At 41.2% G+C, this 25,352-nt stretch overlaps 2 protein-coding genes across 5 annotated transcripts in view; one reads left to right on the top strand and one right to left on the bottom strand.

Moving 5' to 3' along the window:
- Positions 1-2,908, top strand: part of rap1gapb (RAP1 GTPase activating protein b) — a 111,347-nt gene extending 108,439 nt beyond the window's left edge. For all 3 annotated transcript variants that reach the window (XM_084062089.1, XM_084062087.1, XM_084062088.1), the window contains one exon: positions 400-2,908. In XM_084062089.1, the coding sequence (XP_083918215.1) occupies positions 400-483 (84 nt within the window). In that variant the 3' untranslated portion in view covers positions 484-2,908. The remainder of the gene's footprint in view (positions 1-399) is intronic.
- On the bottom strand, positions 2,490-18,806 carry padi2 (peptidyl arginine deiminase, type II). 2 transcript variants are annotated; one of them, XM_084062090.1, is made up of 16 exons: positions 18,549-18,806; positions 14,381-14,552; positions 13,426-13,495; positions 12,739-12,800; positions 12,500-12,617; positions 10,476-10,628; positions 9,956-10,146; positions 9,762-9,865; positions 9,256-9,367; positions 8,675-8,782; positions 8,082-8,233; positions 7,280-7,427; positions 7,035-7,128; positions 6,254-6,339; positions 5,745-5,876; positions 2,490-4,489 (listed from the first exon to the last, which is right to left on the bottom strand). In XM_084062090.1, the coding sequence occupies exons 1-16, from the start codon at positions 18,719-18,721 to the stop codon at positions 4,256-4,258; spliced, it is 2,109 nt and encodes a 702-aa protein (XP_083918216.1). In that variant the 5' UTR covers positions 18,722-18,806; the 3' UTR covers positions 2,490-4,255. The 2 variants fall into 2 exon arrangements, with proteins under 2 accessions (XP_083918216.1, XP_083918217.1); XM_084062091.1 differs by lacking the exon at positions 18,549-18,806 and adding an exon at positions 17,253-17,400.
- Between the last annotated feature and the right edge of the window lie 6,546 nt (positions 18,807-25,352).

The raw sequence follows: 25,352 nt of genomic DNA, 5'->3' as shown, positions 1-25,352 counted from the left end.
AGTGTATGTGCATGTTATGTATACTTTATATATATTATATACCGTATAATTGTATGTATAATGTGTGTGTGTAAGGATTCGTAGTGTATGTTTTCATTGTGGTCCTCTCTCTGTGTCCGTGTGCAGAACTGTTAGCCTCTCCTCATTGATCACTACATGGATGTCCATTTTCAGGTTAGCCTCTTCTAGGTCAGCTAGACTCGTTCTGTCATCTTTCTTTCACCGTCTTAAAGCACAAACGTGCAGAATCCACATGAAGGGGCTTCTGCCGTAAAGAAATATGAACATTGAATTGCAAATGGGAAGATAAAAATAAGTCAAAGCCCTAAATGTGAATTCTGTAAGTCCCCATGCACTAGGCACCTCTCTTAATACTCATTTTCTTCCTCTCTCACCTAGCATTCCCATAAGAGGCACCCCTTGCAGGAGACGAGGCGAGGGCACGTGAATTCTACTACTGACGCAGAGGAGGAGCAGAGTTAAAGAGGCTTGGGGTTTTTGACACGTCACTATCTCCAGTGTGAACCTGCAGCCTCGTTTTTCGACAGCTGCTCCCAGCTTCATGGACTTGTATGTACCTTCTAGCTCTCATTCTAACCCCACATGGAAGCCCTCTCTCGGAGTGCTCAGAGCATGGGAAAAGGGAAGGGGCGGCCAGCCTATAGCACTCAGCTCCAGAACAGTCCCACAACATCGCTTTCTGACTGTTCTTCATTGGCTGGCTTAGCAGAGTAAAAACAACACACCCACTCATTCTTTAGCCCCCTGTCCCGTCCCCCCCGTCCCAGTTCCCCCCGTAACGTTCTGAAGCCTGTCTGGTTCAGTGGATTCACGGCGTGAAAGCTTTCCTGTTTTGAAGGGGCAGGATTGGATTGGAGTCGAGTTTGATCTCCGCGCCGAAGGTGAATTGAAAAAAGGAATCGGGAGGCGTGACGGCAACAAGCGGCGGTGTTTGTTCAGCTTAGCGGAGGGAGGAGTGGTCTGTGTGAGCAGAGGAGAGTGGAGAGTTGTATGGTAGACAGTTGTTTTGTTGATTTCAGCCTCCACAAACCCCCCCACTGTGCTTTTGTACGTTGGTTAGACTTTGATGTACCAGGTATGTGTGCGGTCAGTCAGTCAGTCGTGGCGAGCCGTTCTACTGATGATCTAATTCTTCTCCTGAGTGTGCTGGTGGATGTTAATTAGACAAGCTTTTTGTAGGTGTTTCTTGGGTCTTGTTGGTTTATTAAGACAGTACTTTGAATCTTTTTTCCCCCCTTGTCAGTCATCGTTATCTCCAGGAGAAAATAGACAGAGTTCAGCAGAGAATGTCGACCGTTTTGGAAATGCAAAATTGTTTATTTGCGTCATGATAAATCTTTAATGGTCAGTTTCACTCTCAGCATCAGTGGATAAACAGTCAAGCTCCCAAATCATTTTCAGTGTAAGTAAATGTTAGAAATTCCACCGACGTATCAACGTTGTCTTTCCCTGTAGATAGAACCGTAAGAGGCAGCGATAGGAGGTCTGAATCCAGAATGCGTGCTACTGTCCACGCATCATTTTGTGTCCGATATGTTGTTTCTCATAAAAAACATTTCAAAATACGTGTATGGGTGTGTATTCAAACAGTACTGTGCATGGTGTAAATCTGCTTGCCTCTGTACACTGGTGCCATGCTCGTCATAGAGGTGTTGTGTCCCTGTGTTCTTGTGTTTCTTTGGGGGGGGGAAAAAAAAGAAAACAGCTGACGTCTACTCTCCAGATGCAGTGCACATTGATTTCATGGTTTATTTTTAAATGTGTAATATATGTATGTATGTTTCCTAAAGCACTACATTTTCAAAAAATGATACCTAGTTACTGACCATGTTAAGAAAGGAGTGAAACAAAAAATGAATATGAATGACACTGTGACATGTCTTGAAGTTGCCTTTATAATGATTGTGTCAAGAGAGCTGCTTTGAGGTAAGGTGGTATCCTAGTGGAATGGACCGCCAACTGGCTTGAATGTAAAACAAACTAATGACAGAGACGTCTTTTTACATAATCTGCTTCAGTGAATTCTCCCACCCCCACCCCCACCCAGAGTAGACTTAAACCACTTCAACCCTCTAGACTTAGTTGGCTCTGTACTTGGACGGCTTTTTTGGTCGAAAATAGACAATCTACAAGCTCACTCACTATGTGCTGCATTGCGACGCGTTGTGAGCTTGTAGAACTGCTCTCTTTGGCTAATGTTCCCTCCAGAATATGGATGCTGGGGCCTGGGGTTCGAGTGGATAAGTCTCCTTGCCCGAGAAAAGGTACTTGCTATCGCCTCTTCTACTCTAATTTCAATGAAGATCAAGGGTGATGTGAGGCATTGTTTTCAGAAATGTTTTATTTCAGAGAAGTTTTAGTGGTTTTCACACACACACTGATAGTGGAATATTATGTTGACATTCAGCTCTGTTTTGATTTTAAAAGAAATGTACTTTTAAGTCTCTGATGAAATTAAAACACTATAATAGCAGACATTCTTTTATTTACAAAGAAAAACACCCATAGATAGATTGCAAAAGTTGAGTTAAACATAATTGTTTATGTTTGTATTGCAGACATTCAAATTCAATGTCAAGATCAAATGTTATGTTCTTTTTTTCCCCCACCGATCTCTTGAGTAGGTGGATTTCGCCCTCTAGTGGTTGAACGGCATATTACTGTGTGGTACCTGTCATCTCACTGTACTTGTGCTTGTACTGTACATTCAGTACAGATTCAGAGCCAGTTTGCTATGTGCTTGATTCTGATGATTGTATTATTGTTTTTTGCAAACAGTCCGCTTAAGCCCTTGTTCAAAGTCTTGTTTGTAAATATTGCTTTTCACCCTTTTGTAAATAAAGCAAAAAAAAATAAATAAAAATAAAGTGCCATAAAGATGAAGGTACGACACACATGTCCTATGATCATTTCTCAAACATGATATGTGATATATGTTGTGGTCTGTTCCAAAATCAACATGGTTTGAAAAGAAACTGACACCTACTCGGACAGCTATTTTTGGAATTCCAGCTGAGGCCAATATACCTACAGTAGGCCTACTGCTATGCAACAGATAATAGCCTCTTTGTTAGCAAAACCTCTCATACTGCCCAAGTGGAAACATGACTATCCTCCGACACATGCTACACGATTAACCCATTGAGGCCGATTCAAAAAAGAAAATCCTAAAAAGTTTTTTGAAAAGAATATAAAAAAAAAAAATTCACAAGTTTTCAAAAATAGCAGATCTACAAGCTCATAGCGCGGCACTCGGTGCCGCACTATGAGCTTGTATATCTGCTATATTTGAATAGCCAAATAAATCTAAAATGACACAGATGCGTTCCCGGTCTTAATGAGTTAAGGAGATCCTGGATTTGTAAAACTGGTTCTCTCTGAAAGGCTACTTATAACCAACATCTTCTGGAGTCTGGACTATTTGGACACTTGAACATCCTCCTCTCCTCCATTTGTTATTCATTTAGTTTTCCTCTTTATTTGTATACATTTTGTTATTATACAATTATATTTCCATCATGGGGTGGACATTTTGAAAGGGGTTAGGTTGTAGGGCAGGGTTGGGGTGATATGGATGGCATATTTTGTATCTTAAGTTGAACATGTAACAAAGACATATTGTCACTGTCTGGCAGAAACCTTGTATGGCCAAAGCTGTTTCTTTTAAGGAAATGGGACAATTATAAAACCCACAGATAAACTTAACTAAGTTCCACCTGGCGTGCCTATTTTCAGTCATTATAGGTGAAAATGTTCAAAAGCATTGTGAGCTTGTAGCTCAGCTGTTTTCAGTACTTTTGCGTGACAAGTATATAATAAGTATAAAATAGGGCATCAAAAAAACAAATGATAAAATATGGAGATAAAGATTTTCTGCCCGACAGCGATGATATGCTCCTTGTGAGAGGAAGGACCCAAGTTTGAATCACACCCCACCCATCTTGTCTTGCATATCTCTCCTCTCTCTGCCCTTGGTTTCCTATCTCTCTACGCTGACCTATCTGAAATAAATGCCAAAAGAAAAAATTAAAAATAAAAGTATAAAAACATAAGATTACACAAATATACAGTACAGTAGTATAGACGTCCTTCACTTGAAACAAAAGCTTCTGCATATTTAATGCATTAAGATCATTTCCAAATGGATTACAAACATCTTCACCTTCACCTTTAGCTTTAAAGTACCCTCCTACACGGCCCCAAACCGCTTCCACTCACACCCCACACCTGTGTTCTACAATTCCAGGTTCCACCATTTGAAGTCAAAGGGCTCCCTGCGGACGTTGGAGCCACAGTGCACCTCTCCCAGCATCTGGTGGTAGGAGGTGAAGTCGTCGATGAACGTACAGGTGAGGCCCAGGCCTTCCATCAGTGAGCACATCTCTGCCTCCAGGGCACAGCGTCCGTTCACCCGGGGCCCGAACGGCTTAGGGACGCCCAGGCTCTTCCCCAACACAATCATGTTCACCTGGAAATGGAGAGACATATCGTTGCTGTTGAGCAGAAACCTATCTATATATGTATAGCATCATGCCCTCCGCAAATTAACCCTATTTCAGTGGTTCTCAAAGTGGGGTCCAGGGACCCTCAGGGTTCCTTGAGGGGGGTCCAGATAGACCCTAACAGGTGTATAACTTAAACTATGTGAGTTACGGGTCTTGCACTCAGAGTTATGGGGGTCTTTGAAATTATACGGTTCGAGAACAACTGTCCTATTTTATTCTTCCTCGTATGATGCAAACGTAGCGAAAATAGCATTTCTACCACCTCACAAGGCATTGTGATGCAATAACAGCTTGTAGATCTGCCCCTTTAGCTATTCCACTACATGTTTGGCTATGTCATGCAAAAAAATAGGGAAGCCAGGTTGAACGTGGTCAAGCCATTTCCTGAAAAGGAACGGTTTTGGACTATCCTAAATCATAAGACCGATAGCGACAATGTATTGCTCAGTTGCACCTGCAGCAGGAAAATATAACTATGTTCAAAGCTGCTGATTAGATGATTGCTCAGGGGTGGACTGGAAAAAACGAAAGCAATTATTTTTGACCTCTTGTCCACCTTTGGAGTTACATCATGGCAAGGTAACACAACCCAAACCTCTACCAAAGTGGTCTTGCCCTTTAAGTAACTATCTCATATTTTGACACTACGGTACTTCCTTTTTTCACTCTATGGGAGGAAACTGGTGACACAAAAAGATAAAGAAGAGAGAAGTATTAAGTTACAGAAGTTGAGTGAAAGTGCAGAAGACGCACTTACTAAACCTAATAGGCTGGTGCTGTGTCAAAAGTTCCGCACACCAACAGACTCCTATTTGCAGCTTTGTTTAGGTAACGTTTTGAGCCACCAGGCTCTTCCTCAGACCTTAAGTCCGTAAGGTCTGAGGAAGAGCCTGGTGGCTTAAAATGTTACCAAAATAAATATGCAAATGGGTGTCTGTTGGTGTGCGGATTTTCTTTAATTTTATATGATACTGACATGATACTGACCATGATACTGACATGATACTGACCATGATATTGTCAGTATTTGCACCAATTAAATCCTACAGCTTTTTTTTATGCTCTGTTGTACGACAGTGTCCTGCAGCGGAAAGAAAGCCGATCCGAGATGCGTTGTGAGCTTGTAGATTTCACCACACAACACATTGTCTACATCGGCTACAGTGTGTGTGAGATTCTTTCTAATAAAGTAACATAATGAGGTGTGGTTGCTCAGACCATATCTGGGTAGTAGGACGCGGCTCTTTTCTCCTCCGCTTCCAGCTTGAACAGGATGGGCAAATCAATGATGTCCTCATCGTCCAGACCCAGCTCTTTCTTCAGGACGTCCCTGTTCCAATCTATACAGCTCTGTGTGTGTATGTATGTGTGTGTGTGGGGGGGGGCAGACAAATGTCACAAGGCCATACAATCAGGTGAGCTTTTACATTTATAAAGAAAAAGAACAACCGTGTTTGGCCTTTTGAAATTATGATTCTGAGTAAGTTCCAAAATGTCTAAATATGTGATGACTTTTTCTTTATGCAAACTTTTCATTTCAGGCCTGAAATCACACTTCCAAATGCCATTACTTCTACAAGTTTCCTGTGACTTCAGAAAGCATATTATACCTAATTGCAGAACAGGGCTCATTTGTTCAACTTGAATCCTGATTATGTGCTGCTAAGTGCTTACCAAATCAATCATCATTGGTAAACAAAGAGTCAAGTTTAAGTGTTCCCACTCACCTGCACATAGTTATTTTCGGCTTGGAGTGACTGATCACTGAGGATCTCGTCTACTGTGATCTGCTCTGTGTCCACTGATTCCAAACCTTTATGAATGGGAGACATTCAACAGATTGAGTGACTGCTCTGTCATTTTCATTTTTCTATTTTTTTAATTTCATGATGTGTCTTTTTTGTGTAAAGCACATTGAGTTGCTATGCTATGTATGAACAGTGCTATACAAATAAAGATCATTATCATCACCCTGAACACATTGTTGCTGTGGAAAGGTTAACCACTTGAACTCTAGCATCCCTATACTGGGCGTGCCCTAATAGGCAAACATTCAGCAAAAACAGGCGAACATTTGCTAGGTAGATCTGATATTTTTGGCGAAGAGATTTATTGTAGAGGGGAAAAAGGAGGAGACTAAGTATAGACCCCTGGGGGACCCCGGTAATGAAGTATACATAATATGCTTAATAAAATACACGAAATACAAGAAAGAGGTAGAACGTTATTAATTCTATGGGGGAAATTCAGTGTAAGCTTCACCAAGGTGATGGCTGCTCAGTTGGTCATGATGAGTGCTCGGAGGGGAGCTTTTAGGGGTTAAAGTGTCTTGCTCATGGAAACTTCAACACGTATACTAGGTGGGTCTGGGGGCGAACTGGTGACCTTGGACTACAAGGCGGCCTCTCTACCCACTAAGCTATTGCCACCCATAAACACGTGCTAATAATGTACAACATGGATAAACCATAATAAAAAGGAATTACAAAACAACTCAGCAAGGCTCACCCTCAAACATTTTGGCTTGTCCATGCCCATCGTTCTGTAAGCCTTTGAATAGTTTGTAGCCTGCATCTGGACTTGCCAGTAACAGCCGGAAGCCCTGCACATAGGGACACAATAAGAACTCTGGCGTCTTCATGAGCCAGCTCAAAAGGCAATAAAGTGAAGCTAACAGATAAGGCTCTCTTTATCTCTAGTCTTGTTTACTCAGTAGCACTTTCGATAGCGTTTGTTTGAGAAGGGATATTTACTTTTCTGTCAGGCGCCGGCACAAAAGTCATAAATTCGTCCACATGGCCGACCAAGAGCCAATCAGAGAACAGAGCGATGGGATCCTGCACCTTCTGTGCCCAGAGGAAGTCTTGAACCACTTTGGCCATGTTGCGGCCTTGAACTGCCCTTTAATGAAAACATAGCATGCATTTCACTTGATTGTGCACGCTCAATCAATGTATTCAGTGTGCATAATAATACTCAATATTGTGCTTTTGAAGCTTGTCAAATTTATCTTAATTACACTTAGCCTAATTCATTCATTCATTAACCACATGAACCCTAGAATCCCTATTTTGGACATGTCATAATAAGCGAATATAGACAAGACATTCGGTGAAAATTGGCGGCTGCGCGGTGAGAATAGCAGATCTACAAGATGTTGAGAGCTTGTAGATTGCCTATTTTTGCTATTGATGTACAACAAAGTATACAGAGTTTAAGTGGTTAATGAATGAGTTAAAAGGAATAGTTCACCCCAAAAAGTTACTTATTTTTTATCAATTACCCACCCCATGAAGCATTGAATTCATGGTGATTTTTTGAGTCTCCCACCGGATACATTAGCATCTTTCCGTCAGTTATTATTATAAATTATTGGCTCAGGAATGCGAAAAAAACTAAAACATCTCCATGAATTCATGGGGTGTGTAATTGATAGAAAATAAGTATTTATTTGGGTGAACAACTCTTTTAATATAAAATTAGCATAACTGTATACTATTTATGTATTTTATACTAATGAATGAGTCAGTGCCATACAGTATGTTACACACTCACGTGGGGAAGGCCACTCCAATGATGACTCTGCCCAGAGGGTAGTTCTTCCCATTCACCACCACAGGAGGACTAACCTCCAGGTTACCGAACGAGTCCAGGCTGGTTACCTCGTCCTCCTCAGCCACCCGCGTCACGTAGCCAAAGTCTGGGCCCTGAGAAGACATCCAATGGAAATGTGTTGTCTAGGACGTTGGTTCTCAAAGTGGGGTCCACTTAACCACTTTAACCTTTTATACTTTGGCTATTCAAAAATCGTGAAAATTTGTGCAAACCTTTGCATATATATATATATTTAAAACGAACATTTGTAACTCAAATCTTTGCTTCTGGGGGTCCCTGGAACAAAATATTTGAGATGGGGAGCCGCGACCAAATACATATCATTTTGGGGGTCCTTGACATGAACCACTGGTCTAAGACAAATGCTTGATTCATACTTGGTACTGAAAATAGCAGGTCTACAACCTACACATGAGCCTGTTGATCTGCTATATTCACACTGTTGCAAGACAGAGTAAGCAGAGGACACACATAAATTGCTGATGTGTGTGTGAACACATTTGTCTCCATGCATTAGCATGACTGATTCTCACCAGTAGGACATCGTATGGAAAGTCCTTAAGGCCACGGTCTCGAGGGGAATCCAGAACAACAGGAAACCGATGGTGAGGAGAGTCGATGTAGCCAAACTCCAACTCATCCTGGATTTGGGGAGGAGTCCAACCAGATGATGGTATGAGATCACTTACTCATAAGGCATTGGAAGACACCATTAGCACAGAATTATCACATGGTGGGGGTATTATGATCACCATGTGATACCAACGTCACTGCTGTGTGTCAGACAGACGAGAAACATTGTTACACAATGTCACCACACAAGCTAGAAGCCTTGTTTTTGAATAGTCAAGATATCCATTCATAGATTCCATAATATACCTTTCTAATTGATTTCTTTACACAATCCTCAATTGTCCTATTGCTATCTTTGCAACCACCACTCGTTGAAAATGTTTACTTTGCCCTGTATTGGATAACTCAAACCCTAAATATACAAGATTTCTCATCATTACCCCTCCCTTTATGAAGGAATGTAATCATGGGAAATGTGGTATTAACAACTGGCAGCTAATAATGAGGTATTGTGTAGCTGTTATTTTATATATTTTTTTACCTGCATCCAGCGATCTCCCCTGTTCATGTACTCATAGCACACTTTGAGCTTATAGTTGTTGCTCTGGACCAGCTTAGTCATTCCTTTGAGGAACAGGTGGTTATCTTGCGTGCTGTCAATGTTACCACACAGAAAAACAGTCTCATTAAGAGTTGCTACTTCTCCTGTTAACTAGTGTCTGCTTATGTTTATATGCTCTTGTATATTTTAGTATATTTTGTTACTGAGTGTACAGCACTTTGGTTCAACACTGTTGTTTTAAACGTGCTCTATAAATAAAGTGGACTGGATGTTTGTGGATGCCACCATCAGTATTACACATATGCAGTAAAATCCTCTGCATTAGTTTATCTCTAAACATCCTTACACACTGGGGCATGACGAATAAACGTTCCAAAAATGTGTCTGTGAATATTTCAAGCAATTAATGTTGGTGATGCTTCATTTATACAGGTGGATGCTTTTATCATCATCATCATCATCATCATCATCATCATAGTTATCACCTGCAGACAAACACCTCTATGGGTCGGAGGGTGTTTGGGGTCATGATCCAGGGTGCGATACGGAACACCACTGTGTCTGTGAAGATGGGTGTCTCTGGAAAACCCTGTCAAAACCATGGGTATTATTATTAGGCACTGATGAAACATATTAAAAGAAGACAGAAGACATAGTGGATTCCGTTACTATGGCCTACCTCAGCGATGGGCTCCAGCAGACTGAGGTGGACTTTAATGAGGCCGTCGAAGTCTATGTCTGGGAACCTGAGGCCTTCCACGTAGAAGTTCATCTCGGCGGCGCCACCGAGGTAAGGCACTTCCTTGGACAAGTCATTACTGCTCAGCACTAGAGGGTAGTCCTTGACAAATGCACTATAGAACAAGTACTCTGTGGAAGAGAGAGTGTAAAACCAAACAAAAAGATACTGAAGAACATTTTAGACCCACTAGAAGCTGCAAAGTTCAAGACCTTAATTACATATAGCAGTGGCGCCATAATTAAGGGTCCCTGTACCCCACTTTGCGTCACAGCGCGCTGCGTTGTGAGCTTGTACATTGTATACAGTATAGGGGTTAAAGTTGTTGGATTGATTTGTATGATAAGCTATGCTTGTAGATCTGTTATTTTTGAAAAATCTTGAAAACATTTTGTTTTTTTTCCAAAAAAAAAGTTAAACCCTCTATGTATTCAAACGGAGAATGGGAGTATCTACTCACTGAGGGTATCGTATTCTGCATCAATGGACTTGTCCCTGAAGACTCTGATGCTCTCTGCGTCCCCCTTGGAAATGTGCATAGTTAGCTTGTAGCCCTCTGGCAGCTTAGCAGGTCCCCTGGTGCGCACTTTCATCAGGGACATATCCTTCAGATCTGAACACAAACAACATTTTTAGTTTTAAAGTCCTTCTAATGAATGAACATGGTGTATTAGTATATATGGAGTGATGACTTTAATTTATAGTGGTTCATAGTTATTAGACTACGGTATGTGACAACCAGGAATAGTTTGGACCTGGACCTGGTGAGACGAAGGAGGAGCTCGGCCAGGAGGCCACCCACAGAGCCTAGTCCCTCCACGTGCCAGAGCCTCCCCCAGTCCCGGCAGAGTAGTTCCGGAGAAGTGAACTGAGTAGCCCTGTCTTTCCCTAAGAGGACTGACCGTGGGTAGCCTGGTTCCAGACAAATCTGGCATTGCAAAAAAAAAAATGCCCGTGGCAGATTAGGTCTGGCCCCTCTCAATAGAGGTTTTATTTCTCTCCCTCCGAAGTTGTGAGGGACCAATCAGAGCGCAGTATGCAAATATGGGGCGGGTTTATCACCCGCAATTTTTTTTATTTGCCCCTCGGAAATGCAGGTTCCACATAGAGATTCCAGACTAATATCTTCGCAGTGATATTAGTCTGGCCATGCCAGGCTAGACCGTGGGTACACTTAGCTACTGGGACGTAAGTCGGGGCTTGATCAACCCCGGCTGGGTCACCTGGGCGAGGGTGTATGTTGTTGCGAGACCCGAAACACCCGATGACCCCAGGCTACTGATGATACGTCCCAAGTGCATCCATGTGATGTATTCTTTATAGGAGGAAGAATGTTTTTCAAAACAGTGTACAGTAAGGCCTAGTACACACATTTAAAGCACTTCACTCATGATTCACGCATGATTCATGGGCGGGGTGAAGCCATTTCAATTAATTCTCTGGAACTGTATGTATTCCACCACACTCTGACCATCTGGTGTGTTGTCCTAGTAAACTGTTCACATTAATGAAACAACAAGGGTCACATTCAGAGAGGATCTATTTACTTGTTTGTAATCATCCATCTTATGCCATTACAAACAACAAAACCTTTTGTCGTCTTAGGCCACCCAACCTTCATAGCTCACTGATGAAGGCCAGATGCCATTACTAACAACACAATGTTTTGTTGTTTTTGGCCATCCGGCCTCAGTCCTCAGTGTGATGATCGCCCACTGCATCAGATGGTTGACACACTGATGGCCGGATGACCGGATGACCGGATGGCCAAACAAACACAAGTAAATGAATCCTTTTTGAATGTGACCCTCTTTCTATTTCTCCTTCTTTGGAATACACACTGGGAGGTAGCCTAGAATTTTGGAGAAGCAGGATTGTGGCTGGGTGACTGTGAGGTCTGCTGAGAACATCTAAGTGCAGAAAGTGAGTGCATTTGCCAGAGTTGCAAATAATGGCAAACAAGTCGATGAGATGCTCCCAGGTGTGAATGTTTTTTGTTTGGTTTTTAGGTTAAATTTAACAAATAACATTAATGAATGATATTAATTAAATGTGTATAACCTACATTTAACTAAGACTTACTTATTCCACTTCAATGAATGTGATGAAATGCATAATGTGGAAACCTCAATCGTATCATGACAGTTGTAAACCGTAACCATTTACAGGTATTTCACACATGAAAATCTTGATTTTGTGCAGTTTCACTTTCAACTACTCTGGGAACAACTGTTTACAATGATAGTGTTTAGTTTAAATAGATTTGTACTGTTTCTCTGGAGCTACTCAAACAAATGTTCTAGTTTTGTTGATTAATAATGCATGTTACATTGATTGGTGACAATGCTTGTGTCCAACATACTGCCAGGTACTGATTGGCTCATCTGCCCATCTCCAGTCCAGAAAATATCACCACCACGTGGTTGACTGCGTTTCACGCCAGTTCGCCTGCTTCCCCACAATAGGGGCCCTAGCCTCATTTACCTGACACTTTGGAGATCTTGTCCTGCTCACTGTCTGGTTTCTTCCACCATTTACGCTCTGAGTCACAGTTGACCAATAGAATGGCCCCATGCCCGTTGGGACCCCATGTCCAGGACCCCTAAAGGAGCAGTCAACAAAACACTTGATAAGGGAACAGGCACAGCTCAAGTCTTTTGAACACTTTGTCCACCAAGTTCATCTGATTTGCAACTTGCAAATGGAAAACTTGGTAAGCTCACCTTCTTGGGGTTGTTCTTCTCCACTTGACCGTCTCTATCAGCGTCTACATCCAGAGAGATTTCTGTACAGGAGAGATTCCCAAATCATTACAGTTCATACTCTTAGTTGGGGTCATTTGGGATTTGGCATAAGTGGTTTATAATGTATATGAAACATAGTCTCAAGATATTTCTTTACCCATGAATACATTGATTAATCCATGACATGACCAACCCGTTAAGACCGGGAACGCATCTCTGTCATTTTAGATTTCTTAAAAAATCGTGAAAAATTATGCAAGTCTTTGAATATAAAACATTTTAAGCAAACATTTGTAACTCAAATCTTTGCTTCTGGGGGTCCCTCCTACAAAATATTTTACAAATGTTTGCTTTAAAAAATATATATTCAAAGATTTGCACAAACGTTCACGATTTTTCAAATAGCCAAAGGAATCTAAAATGACACAGATGCATTCCCAGTCTTAATGGGTTAATGATAGATGACCAGCGCTTTTACATTTGAGGTTCTCATAAAGAGCTTATCTAGGTTATTGTCAGCTAAGTATATTTAAGTGAGACAGCCACAAAACAAATTATTGAGTCTATCTAGTGGCATATTGGAATGCATTTGAACACATTCACTATTTATTCTATGCAATCTGTTAAAAACCTTTGCAAACAGTGTTTTATCAGGCTCATACATACCGACAGCCGTGATATGCAGAACTGCTTTGCCCAAGACTTCTTTCTGCGCCCCATAGTACTGGACTGATAGCTTAAAAATAAATATATATAAATTAATTATAATTACTTACACATTCATAGAGGCAATACCATTATGTAAGAATTATGATTGCACACATGCCAATGTTGTTGACGTCAAGAATATTCAAACTATTCTCTATGATATATCTAATTCAAGCAGCCCAGACACTAAACCGGTACCACATCAAAGGCAGTGATATAAGGGAGCATACAAATGTTTGAGGGCGGCTATCTAACATGATACATATTTTTCGTACAAGTAGTTTCTCTGAGCATTTCTCTGAGTACGCTGTTGTGGAATTCTGGATCAATCAGCAATCAATGAGGCACATAGGAGTCGAGACAATATTCTAGGTGGTGATGATTATGCTTTATGTACATGATATCATGGTCAGAAGTACATTAACACTCATGTCAGTGGTACGGTAGTTCTGCCTCGAGCACTGGGCAGTGATCATAGTTATTGATCTCTGCCCGCTGCTGCTGCCAGCTGCTTCAAGGACAAACTGAACCATAACAAGATAGGCTGTACCAAAACAATACCTATTAGGCCTCGTGGAGACGGTAAAATATAAATGTTAGATATAAGCAGCCATATCAATTTTCCTCAACACTAATCCACAATAAGGAAGTTAACAAATAAAGGAAGGCATCTCTGCAGTGTCACCTCAACTGTACCACTGACATTGAACAGGAGAGCGCTGTGTGAACACTGTGACAGTAGTACCCAGGATGGTTTCATATGGTTTCGACGTGATCGGGAGATACTGGCACTCATTAGAATGCCTCTCACTCAGCCAAGAAAAAACAGAGGTAATGACTAATGTGGTATAGTAGTTCATATGAGTTTGAGAATGATTTGCATTTGAGGGCCAGGGGCCAATATGTGTCTCACCTTGCTTTCATTTTCAAACTGACTGGCTTCCCCCAAGGTGATGAGAAGCACTGTGTTCCCACTGAGAGGAACGGGAGAGAGGGGTGCAACCGCCTCGGGTTTCGGGGAGATCTGATAGCGCACCTTTGGGCTGCCCTTCACGGAGAAGAACTTGGATTGTGGTGGGGCACTCCTGAAAGGAAGAACAATCAAAACATGCATTTGTGATGCACGCCAGGGCTGTGTTTACACAATATGGAAAAAATACAGGCTTTCCAGAAGCAGATGTGTGTCTTCTTAAAGTAAGGCACCAACAGTACTGCATTTCAGTCAGATAACTCACGAATAGATTGAACCAATATAATAGAGCGAATAGATTGAACCAATATTATAGAATGATAATACAAGTGTGGATGTAATATTTTATCTTGGCGTTCAGGCTCTGTTACATATTTCTCTCTGCTCAGCACAATTAGACAACCATCATTAACCATTAAGAGCAAGGAGATAGTTATACAATAACAACCCCCTATGGGGAACAGAACTAATAGCAGAGCCTACTGGTGGTGCTGGGGTGGCGGTGGGAGCAAACAGCCGCATGACAACAAACCAGAATACACAAAGCGGAAGGAACGCAGATTTAGGTGAGCTTAAATAACCCGGCCAATTGGTCAGCTGATTGCCACGTCAGTGTATGACGTGTGGGTCTTGCATGACACTGTATACAGCTACATAGTAATGAGCATGCGTGTAACATCTCGAGTGTATACTGTCTGAACTAACCTCGCAGGCTACGTATCATATTTGGAAAGTACATCATAGCCTATGTAGACTCGATGCACCAATATGTTGTGTGGGGTGACTGGGGTCGGTGGACAGGGCTGTTCTCTTGCATTTTTCTCCTCAGTTGGTTGGTATCTCAAAATGTATAGACAGTGATTTGTAGTGGCAGTTGTGATCCCAACTAAGTGTCTGCACATAGTTTGAGTGTGCAGTCTGTGCACATGCTGGCTATGGAGTAATCTCTTCTTTCAACAGACAACAGGTGGATAGCCAGCTCTAAATTTACAGTCTGATGCACGCATGACGCTACACGACTCACATGTTATGTAATGTAATGTGTAATGTGTGTGGAATTTTTCCATGAAAATGGTCAGCAGCCTTTTAAAGAAATACTGTGACAGCGTGAGTTAAAGGAGTAGTTCACCCAAAATATTACTTATTTTCTATCAATTACACACCCCACGAAGCATTGAATTCATGGAGATTTTTTTTGTTTTTGTCGATAATAATTTAAGTTGAACATTATTCTAGGATATGCTATGAAAACTAAATGCAAAACATGAATATATCAACACTAATTTTGGACTTTGGGCTTGTCTCTGCAAACACAAAGACCAGATCTGTTCAGCTGCAGAAAGTCGACAGCTGATGCTCATTGTCTTGACTGTATAAAGACCTTTCTCACTCACTGCCAGGACAGAATACAAATGAGCTCCATACACAATTCACTCTTTGTTGTATTTTTTTTGGGGCATTGCAAGCGGCATTCTAACTTACATCCTACTACACCATTGGTTTTTAAAGTGGGGTCCGGGGACCCCCAGGGGTCCTTGAGGGGGGTACCAGGGGGTCCCCAGGAAAAGTAGTTAATATAGCGTCACAATCATTTTAACCACTTTAACTATTATTTTATACTTTAAGTATTATTTTATACCATGAGCTTGTAGATCTGCTATTTTTGAAAAAGCGTGCAGTTTTTTGCAAATCTTTGCATATGTATTTTTTAAAGCAAACATTTTTAACTCAAATCTTCGCTCCTGGGGGTCCCTGGCACAAAACATTTTCAGATGGGGTCCGCGTCCAAATATATATCAATGTAGGGGTTCCACAATGGACCATCAATATAAACAAAATCACCACAGTTTATATTATTGGGTTGTGGATAAGGCTATCTACATCTATCTATCTATCTAAACAATATCACCACAGTTTATATTATTGGGTTGTGGATAAGGCTATCTACATCTATCTATCTATCTAAACAATATCACCACAGTTTATATTATTGGGTTGTGGTTAAGGCTATCTCTATCAATCGATCGATAGATAGATGCTAAGGGGTCCTTGGCATGAGACTCCTGTTTTATAGGATAAAGAGATTCACTAGCCCAGGAGTGGTCAACCACCTCTTTCTGATCTATGATGATTATGGGTATTGGGGTGATCAATTGAGTTGATCAAAAACAACCATTAGTGTTTCTCTCAACTTTGTATCCCAGATTGCCAGAATGTATGGCTACATTTATTGTTCATATTGAATTATTTACTCATTCTTGGTCAGGTTTTTATTAAATGATTTACTTATTCTATGGTTGTATTTTTCTGTATAACAGCCTTTAACAAGAAGTTGTAAAAGATTTTGTATTGTAAAAGCAATATTGAAATATCAGAAAGGCATAGCACACAACCACTTAAAATGCACTCCTTAACCACATCAAAAGAGACCCCCCCCAACCTTCAATTATCCATCCCACTCTACCTTTGTTTTTACTGTTAGACATTTTATTTTATTTCTATTCTCTATCTAATGAAGTTTATTTCTATTTCTGCCATGTAAACCCACTTTGAGCACCAACTTAGACAAGTTGTATCTAAATCTGAGGTAGCCTATTATTATTGTTGTTATTATTGTAGTAGTAGTAGTAGTAATAGTTCACTCTCATATACTGTACCTCAGATGCCATAATAGGGCTAATATAGAATAGAAAGTATATGATATGTTACAGTAACAGCAGCATATGCATGGCATAGGAGAATGCAGTATCCTCCTTCAGTAGCCATGCTATAATATAGTGAATGTTGGATTTCATAGTGGTAATTGTTGGCTTACCTGTTGATATTTACAATGAGTTCAGTCCCAACCACATGCATAACATTTATGGTTTTTCCACAGTCTAGTCTGAGAGTCCGTGGATGTGTCATGATGATGGTTATTCCTCTAGAGACTGTGTTGGCTGGAGTCTACTGCGGCTAGTGGCTACAACTACTCTACTGTGATCCTGCAGTTCTGCTGCAGCCGTTTATAAAGGTTGCAAGATAAGCATGCTTGGCGTTGATGATTGGTCAGACAGAGGACTTAATCCCCCCCCCCCACACACACACACCCAGTCACCCACCCTTGGCCACCCCCACGGCCACCCCCTCAGAGAGAGAGAGAGAGAGAGACAGAGACAGAGAGACAGAGAGACAGACAGACAGACAGACAGACAGACAGACAGACAGACAGACAGACAGACAACAATGACTCGCCAGTGTGTGTTTTCCTCAATCTTGTGTTTTGTGCAAGTCATTGAACTGGCGAAACGCTGTGTGGTGGTTGTGTATAAAAGTAAAACTAAACTCATCTGTCTGGAAAAGCCCCGTTTGGAACCTCACTGTCCACGATAGCTCAGATGACGTCCCGCTGTGTAGGGTCCCGGCAGAGGTAGAGTCCGTTGAAATGCAGTGAAGATCAGCTTTTTCGCAACATCGTATCCAAAAAGTAAAGGTAGTCCGAGACACCTACAGATCTTTGTGATTTCGCCGGAATGTAACATTTAACCGACGGGGACCGGGATGAAAAAGCAGTTTAAATCGCTTATTTAGTCAGCCTGTGCCATGTTTTCCCATTCTTCGAATCGGGAGCAGTACTGGCACCTGCCGTCGGGGGGTTCACCAGGGTTGAACAGGAAAACATGGCACAGACTGACTAAATAAGCGATTTAAACGTTTTTTTCAACCCCGTCAGTTAAATGTTACTTTTCGGCGAAATTGTGAACAACTGTAGGTGTCTCGGACTACCTTTACTTTTTGGATACGATGTTGCTAAAAGAGTGATCTTCACTGCATTTGGACGGACTCTACCTCTGCCGGGACGCTACATAGCGGGACCTCATCTCGGAGCTATCGTGGAGAGTGAGGTTCAAAACGGGGCTAGGTCTGGAACTGATCACGGACTCGCCATTTTGTGAAGATATGAGCTCTCTCTCAGGTATGTTTACAAAAGTTAAGGTTGAAAGGAGACCAGAGGAGGCTAAATGATAACAGCCTGCAAAATGGGCAGATTTGATATTCCCATTAGGTCTCTATACGTGATGAACACAACACAGCCAAATGAGCGATAGTCTTGTGTTCGTAGTCAACCTACCTGTTGAGTGTCACCTTTAAAACGGTTCCAATTACATGCAGAACGCTCAGCGGTCTCTCGGTCTCCAGACGAACTGTTCGCTGATACACTTGGACATCGGCCAGTTTCCTAACCTGTTGGAAAGGCAGGAAAGCTGTGGTCGTCTGTGAAACTGTTTGAAAATCATGATCCATGGTCGATAACTTGGGTAGCTGGATTGTAGTAGACTAGTGTGATGCTGTAGCGTAGCCTAGGATACTGACAGTTCTGTTCTTGGTTGGTTATAGCCTAACTTGTAACCTGAGAAAGGTGGGGCGATGGGAACATAATTATCCTGCCTCCAAGGCATAGCGATTCGCGAAGACAAGTTAGACAACATGTCCAAACATGCACTTGAAATAGCGATATGCTAGTTATGCAGTGGTGGGAAAAGTAATACGGGAGGAAATATTCGAAAATCCACGCCCTTTTTAAAATTGACCATAACCGGTGCACTACTTCCAATACAACAACATGGCTCTATCTTCTAAACCAGGGGTTTTCAACAGGCGGTCCGTGGACCACTGGTGGTCCGTGAAGGTATTGCATGTGGTCGCTAGACCATGCACATAGTAATTGTGAAAGTGAAAGTGAAAGTGAATATTTTCTTCCATGGAACATTGCACTAAATGATCTGGTGACTTATGATATGCATCAATGTTGTCAGTTAGTGGGAAGTCGGAGATCAAGAAATTCCTCAGAAAATCTCAAGAAGGGGAAGTGTACGGGAGCCGTTATTAGATTATGAGCCATTATTACATTATGAGTTTACATGCCTGATTGAGTCATCATTATTAGGAAAAGTGCCCATATAATCACATGTGTCTGCTTACTCATACTACAGAAAATACAAAACATGAGTTTAGTGGAAGGTTGGATAAAGTAAGAGAATGGAATGAATAAGGGTAGCCATGTAGGAATAGATCAGCAGTTCTCAACCATCTTTTTTGCTCTGGACCACTCACATATTTCAGTTAAATAATGCCTGGTCTTGATATAAGTTGTTGCAAGTAGTATCATGCAACAAATTAAATCAAGCCCTTAACAGTCCCCCCCCCAACCCCCCCCCCCCCCCCCCCCCCACACACACACACACACACACACACACACACACACACACACACACACACACAATCATAAGTTGCATGTGCTCAGTCCTTTTGATTCAATTTGTATGTCCTAATCATACAACATCTATACATCGAGATGCAACAGACTCCAGCTTCATTTGCAGCAAAATGTCCACCACATGACTTTTGCAGCCACAGTGGAGGAGGATGGCGCAAACTTTACTGGTATCTGCAAGATGGGTCCAGTGGGGTACAGGTTCCCAGGTCCTGACATGCTGAATCAGTGCAGCTTGGATGGGAGGAAGGTTCTCAAGGGACTTGGTACCATTTGACCGACATAGCCTTCCCTGACTATGGGAAAAGGAGTGCAGACATTGGCTTTTCTCAGCCATCGAGAACATTCCTCCCACCCAAGGTGCACTGATTCAGCAAAAAAGGCACTGCTGCAGACCAGCTTCTATTGGAATCAGACAACCTCCGTCCAACAAAATAGCCCAGAAGATCAATAGGTTGGGCTGGTATTGGGACTCCATGACTAAGACTTGTGAACCTTACTGGACCTATAGTAAAGTTGTTGCTGTTGTAAGTAACCCAAGACCATACTGTGATATAAATATATTGTAAACGATTCTAAATGATATACACCTTTGACTAGTATGATATCATACTAGTCAAATATGTATATAGAATAGTAATACTTTATAGTATTACATTTTATGCTGAGCATTGTTGCACATACTGTACTAGCTGTAGCTGTATTATTAGGAATGGGTTCTACTCTTAAATCATTCTATTTCAATAAAATGACATTGGTAAGATGCATTGGTTGTTTCATAACATAGTGGCTACAAATACTAACAGCACTATAGTAGCTTACCACCACTTTCACTGGAGCCTTGAGTTGAGTCATTTAGTAAATGATAACTATACAACTCATACAGCTACATCATTTGATAGTTTGCCTACAGTAACCTACTCCTCACTAACAAGGAGTTTCTCTTATAAGGACGATGCATTTTCTTAGAGCTTAACTCCATTTTTGCACAGAAGGTCTTTTGTTTGCTCTAGACTCTCTCTGATCAACTTTCTGCTCTCCACAATTTGTGGGTGGACCCTGGGCCATTATAGCATGTGATGGGGCCACTGGGACAGGTATTCAGATGAGAGACAAGCCTGTGAGCCAATCATGTGATCTCTCTCTACTTTGTGGGCCAGTGCCAAGGATTGGCAGGTGTTCAGAGACAAACCAAAGGGCCAAATACATGATATCTCTCAAAAATGTAATATTATTATTATTTAAAAAATGCATAACGGCATGGTGGCTGGCCCATATATGTTGGCCCACCAGGAATTATCCCCTGCTTATCCTCAGATAGTAAATCCACTGATGATAAAGACACATTAGACTAAACAAAGCATCAATCAAGACCACATTTTTGACTGACACCAAAAACAGATCAACAGAATCTATTTATAAATAGGGTTGTCCGATATTGGCTTTTTTACCGATAACCGATATACCGATATTGTCCAACTCTTAATTACCGATACCGATATCAACCGATACCGATATATGCGGGGATTATTGTGATTAGGGTAAGCTCAAATTTCATATCACACACACCATATACAGTAAGAACTCCTGTAACTTATTTATAAAGCAAAAAAAAAAAAAAAAAAAAAAACATACCGATATTTTCCCGATATCAATTTTTATGCTAATATCGGGAGGCCGATAATATCGGACATCCCTATTTATAAATGCATAAAATCTGTCTGTCCGTGTCAGTCTGCCGTCTTAAGTTGTGCATAACTGGAGCTCCGTCCGACCATCGACTTCAAACTTGTATTGTCAAGGACCTGAGGATATGTTGTCCCGACTGAGTGGGAATTCGTTTTTTTCCGGCAGTTAACCTTTTATCCCTGTTGTAATCAGTATGACATCATTGATTGATTGATTGAATATTTTATTAGACAGTAAACAGCACTAGTACAGTCAAACATTTTGTCCAAAAGGATAACACCAAAAAAGACCTTGTGGTCTTGTTTCCATTGGGGTCCTAGGTATTTCATTAATCAACATATAAGATAGCACCAAACATTCAATATCATCACAAATTAAAACACTATGTACAGAGTAGTACATGTTTATATAATAATAAATACAGGAATAAGGCACACTCCCTCTGGAATGACAAAACTCCTCATTCTAACAGCTGGCGAAAAACATTGTCTGACTGAGCTTGGCACAGTAATATTGTAATTATTTACGTGGGAGTCAGATACCATACCATGAGCTAACATTTCTAGCTAAGGTATTTTGCATCTCTGTGTGTCTTCTTCATGCAGATAACAACATAAGCTAATTCCTAACTGTAGATTTTTGTCTTTCTCTGTGCTGTCTTTGTTCAGAGTTTAGCATGAACCAAATTTCCAACTGTGGATGTTTAACATTTCTTTGGGCTGTCTCTGTCCTGGTCCTGTTCTATAGTTATCTATTAACTACTAAATACACTATGGCTGGTGTCTCTTTAGACAGTTAGGTACTGTCTTATACTTATAGCAAATATTACTTCTGCCCAAATAAATGTATTTTACATCTGTGGATTACAGCAACATAATCTATTTTATAAATGCATGATATCTGTCTGTCCGTGTCAGTCTGTCTTGTGCATAACTGGAGCACCGTCCGTTGTATTGCCAATTAAGGACATGAGGATGTGTTGTACCGACTCTGAGTGGGAATTCGGTTGACCAGCAGTTCAAACCAAATTCCAAATAGAACCGTATATCCAAATATCTCTGTATCTGAATGTCTGACTGTGTCCCTTTTATCCCTGTTGTAATCAGTATGACATCATAGTACATGTCATAGACTGGCCTCCAAATACTATGACTGCAGTAAGGAGGGTATTGCAGAACTGGAGGGGCATGCATGCATTCCCAACGGGCATCGTTCCTAATGGGCATCGGCCTAGTAACTGTAAAGTTGCTGGGAAGAAAACGTCCGGAACCATGTCAACAACTCGATGTATTTTTCAGTTGCTTTGTATTTCCCTAATGACTAATGACTTCCTTCCACCTTGGAGTCCTGTAATGATGGTAATGAGGGAGATGGTGACACACTAGACAGGATTGTGTGTGTGTGTGTGTGTGTGTGTGCGTGTGTGCGTGTGTGCGTGTGTGCGTGCGTGTGTGCGTGCGTGCGCGCGCGCGCGCGTGCGTGTGCGCGTGCGCACGAGCTTGATCAAGCTGTAAACCCATATCTTGGAACCGTACATTCTGACATTTTGACAGCTGGCAGATTCCTCAAGTCACGCGAAATGTGTTGCCAGGACAAAATATCTTATTGACAGACATGTATGTAAATGTGTTGCATTAACTTCAACAATAGTTACTTTCATATATTTGGCGCTTAATCGTACAGTACATGTTAACCTTTTCTTGTTTCCATCTCCAGACTGTCATAGCCAGCAGACACAGGGGGTGTAGAGACTCCCAGAGACTGACAGACCTCCTAGAAAACTTGTGCCTAGAAGTTGGGCACCTTGTCATTGTGGTGCTCTTTCCATGGGCACTGAACTGGCAGAACATCTCGGCGACCAATTTTTCTGCCATGGTAGAAGTTCTCTGGTCCAGAACAGAGTATGCCTCTCGCAACTTTGTTAAACAGGCAGCCCATCAATACTATATGACATAGCGGTTTCCATGGTTAGTGACAAGAAAAGGGCCCACACATTCCAGGAGGGCACCCACCTGGTACTGTTGCAGCAGGGCATGAGCACCGGAATTAGGTCAGTGCAACAGTCACACTGGTCAGTGCAACAGCCACACTTGTGAACACACAATTCCATATCTTGTTTACAGTTTCCTCAACCGGTTGTCGCAGGGTTTTGGAGACCCTGAAGTGGCTTGCCCCGGCTTTGGCCCAGTTTGGCTACATTTGGCAACATTTATTCAAGTACTAATATTACATTTTTAGGTGCTTTTACTTTACTTGAGTATGTCCATTTTTCAATACTTCTTCTCCACTATACATCTCAGAGGAAAATGTTGTAGCCTACTTACTTTCAATGCCCTTTTGATTATCCTTGCCTTGCACCTCTTGGTTCTCCAACGCCTCGATGTCGCCTCGATGTCACCAAAAACTAAGCTTCAGACCTCCCAAAACAAACGGATACGACTACTACTAGGCCTAAAGCCCATGACCCTCTTAACTCCAACACACATTTCTAGTTTAGGATGGCTCAGGGTAGAAGACAGGGTTAAGCAAATGTCACTGGGATTGGTATTAAGATACTCAAAGGGACAGTGCCCTCATATATACCTGTCTAACTACTTCTCCAAAGTGAGTGACAGCCACAACACCAGAGGGAGCACCCATGATCTGGTACCCCCCAAATTTAGAACAAACATTGGCACATTTTTTTTTTTACCACAAAACATACATTAACCAATTAAGCCCTATTGTATACTGTTTATTCAAATAATAGCCGATTTACAAGCTCGCAACGCTGTGAGCTTGTAGATCAGCTATTTGTTTAATCATTTTTTGAAAGATCTTATAATGAGCATTCCTTTAATACTTTTACTAACATTTTGATACAGTGGGCTACTTTTACTTACGAGTATTTATACACTGTCACATTGCCACTGATCTTAAGGGTCTGTCATTTGACTATACACAGGGTAAATTATCTCACCACTACTTTCAAAGGGGTCATGAATTTTATGTAATGGGAATAGTTTATTTAAATGGGTTATTAAAAACATTTAGGTTTCATAGTCTATTATTCCTTTAATTAAAAATGTAGGACAGGCAAATATGTTTGTGATTCCAAAGCCAGAAACCAGACAGCTTTTTGACTCATCCTGTCATCAGAACAAGACCATTGCTGAAAACGAATTGAGGAACATAAAGATTGCACCATCGCCATCATCTGGACAAAAGCAAAAACGTTTGCCTCCTAATATTCATGTGTATGCAAAGGTCACTAGTGTGTGGCAGAGAGAAAGCTATTAAATAAAAATACATAGCCTATAACAGCATTTGCCCGGTGTTATTTATCATAATTATTATTTATTAACCCAAATAGTGTGGACTATGTAAAACACATAGCCTGCCCTACTGAAAAAAAGAAATGAAGAAAAGAAAAAAAAACACATGAAACTGACTGAAACACATGTGAGGGTATATCAACTGCAAAAACACTATTTGAAAACAAAACACTGAAAAATAAGGGGGGAAAACTATAAAAGGGCTGACTCGGCTGAGGTGTGTGTTTTAATTTGGGAGACACATACAGCTATAGATACAGTACAGTGGTCTCATACAGCTATAGATACAGTACAGTGGTCTCATACAGCTATAGATACAGCACAGTGGTCTCATACAGCTATAGATACAGCACAGTGGTCTCATACAGCTATAGATACAGTACAGTGGTCTCTTACAGTTATACAGTACAGTGGTACAGTCTCATTTTTACAATAGGTGGAAATTACATATTTGTACTGAATGCAAAAACGGCATGGTTCTTGGCCAAAACTGCATGAGATTGGCATAAATTTGGCATGCCTGTACAGGGGAGGCTTGTAGGTTCCCATGTAACCCATTTCCATTCACATATATTGAGGTGACAGGTCAAGGGACTATTTGGAAAATGCTGATGCTGATTGTGTCTATTTTGAATTATTAAGTATTTAGCGCCCTTCC

Source organism: Gymnoscopelus microlampas (genome assembly GCF_963454915.1).
Source record: "Gymnoscopelus microlampas genome assembly, chromosome: 7".
Classification (NCBI taxonomy): domain Eukaryota; kingdom Metazoa; phylum Chordata; class Actinopteri; order Myctophiformes; family Myctophidae; genus Gymnoscopelus; species Gymnoscopelus microlampas.
The sequence above is the reverse complement of the archived record's forward strand: the minus strand, read 5'-3'. Positions and strand labels throughout refer to the sequence as shown.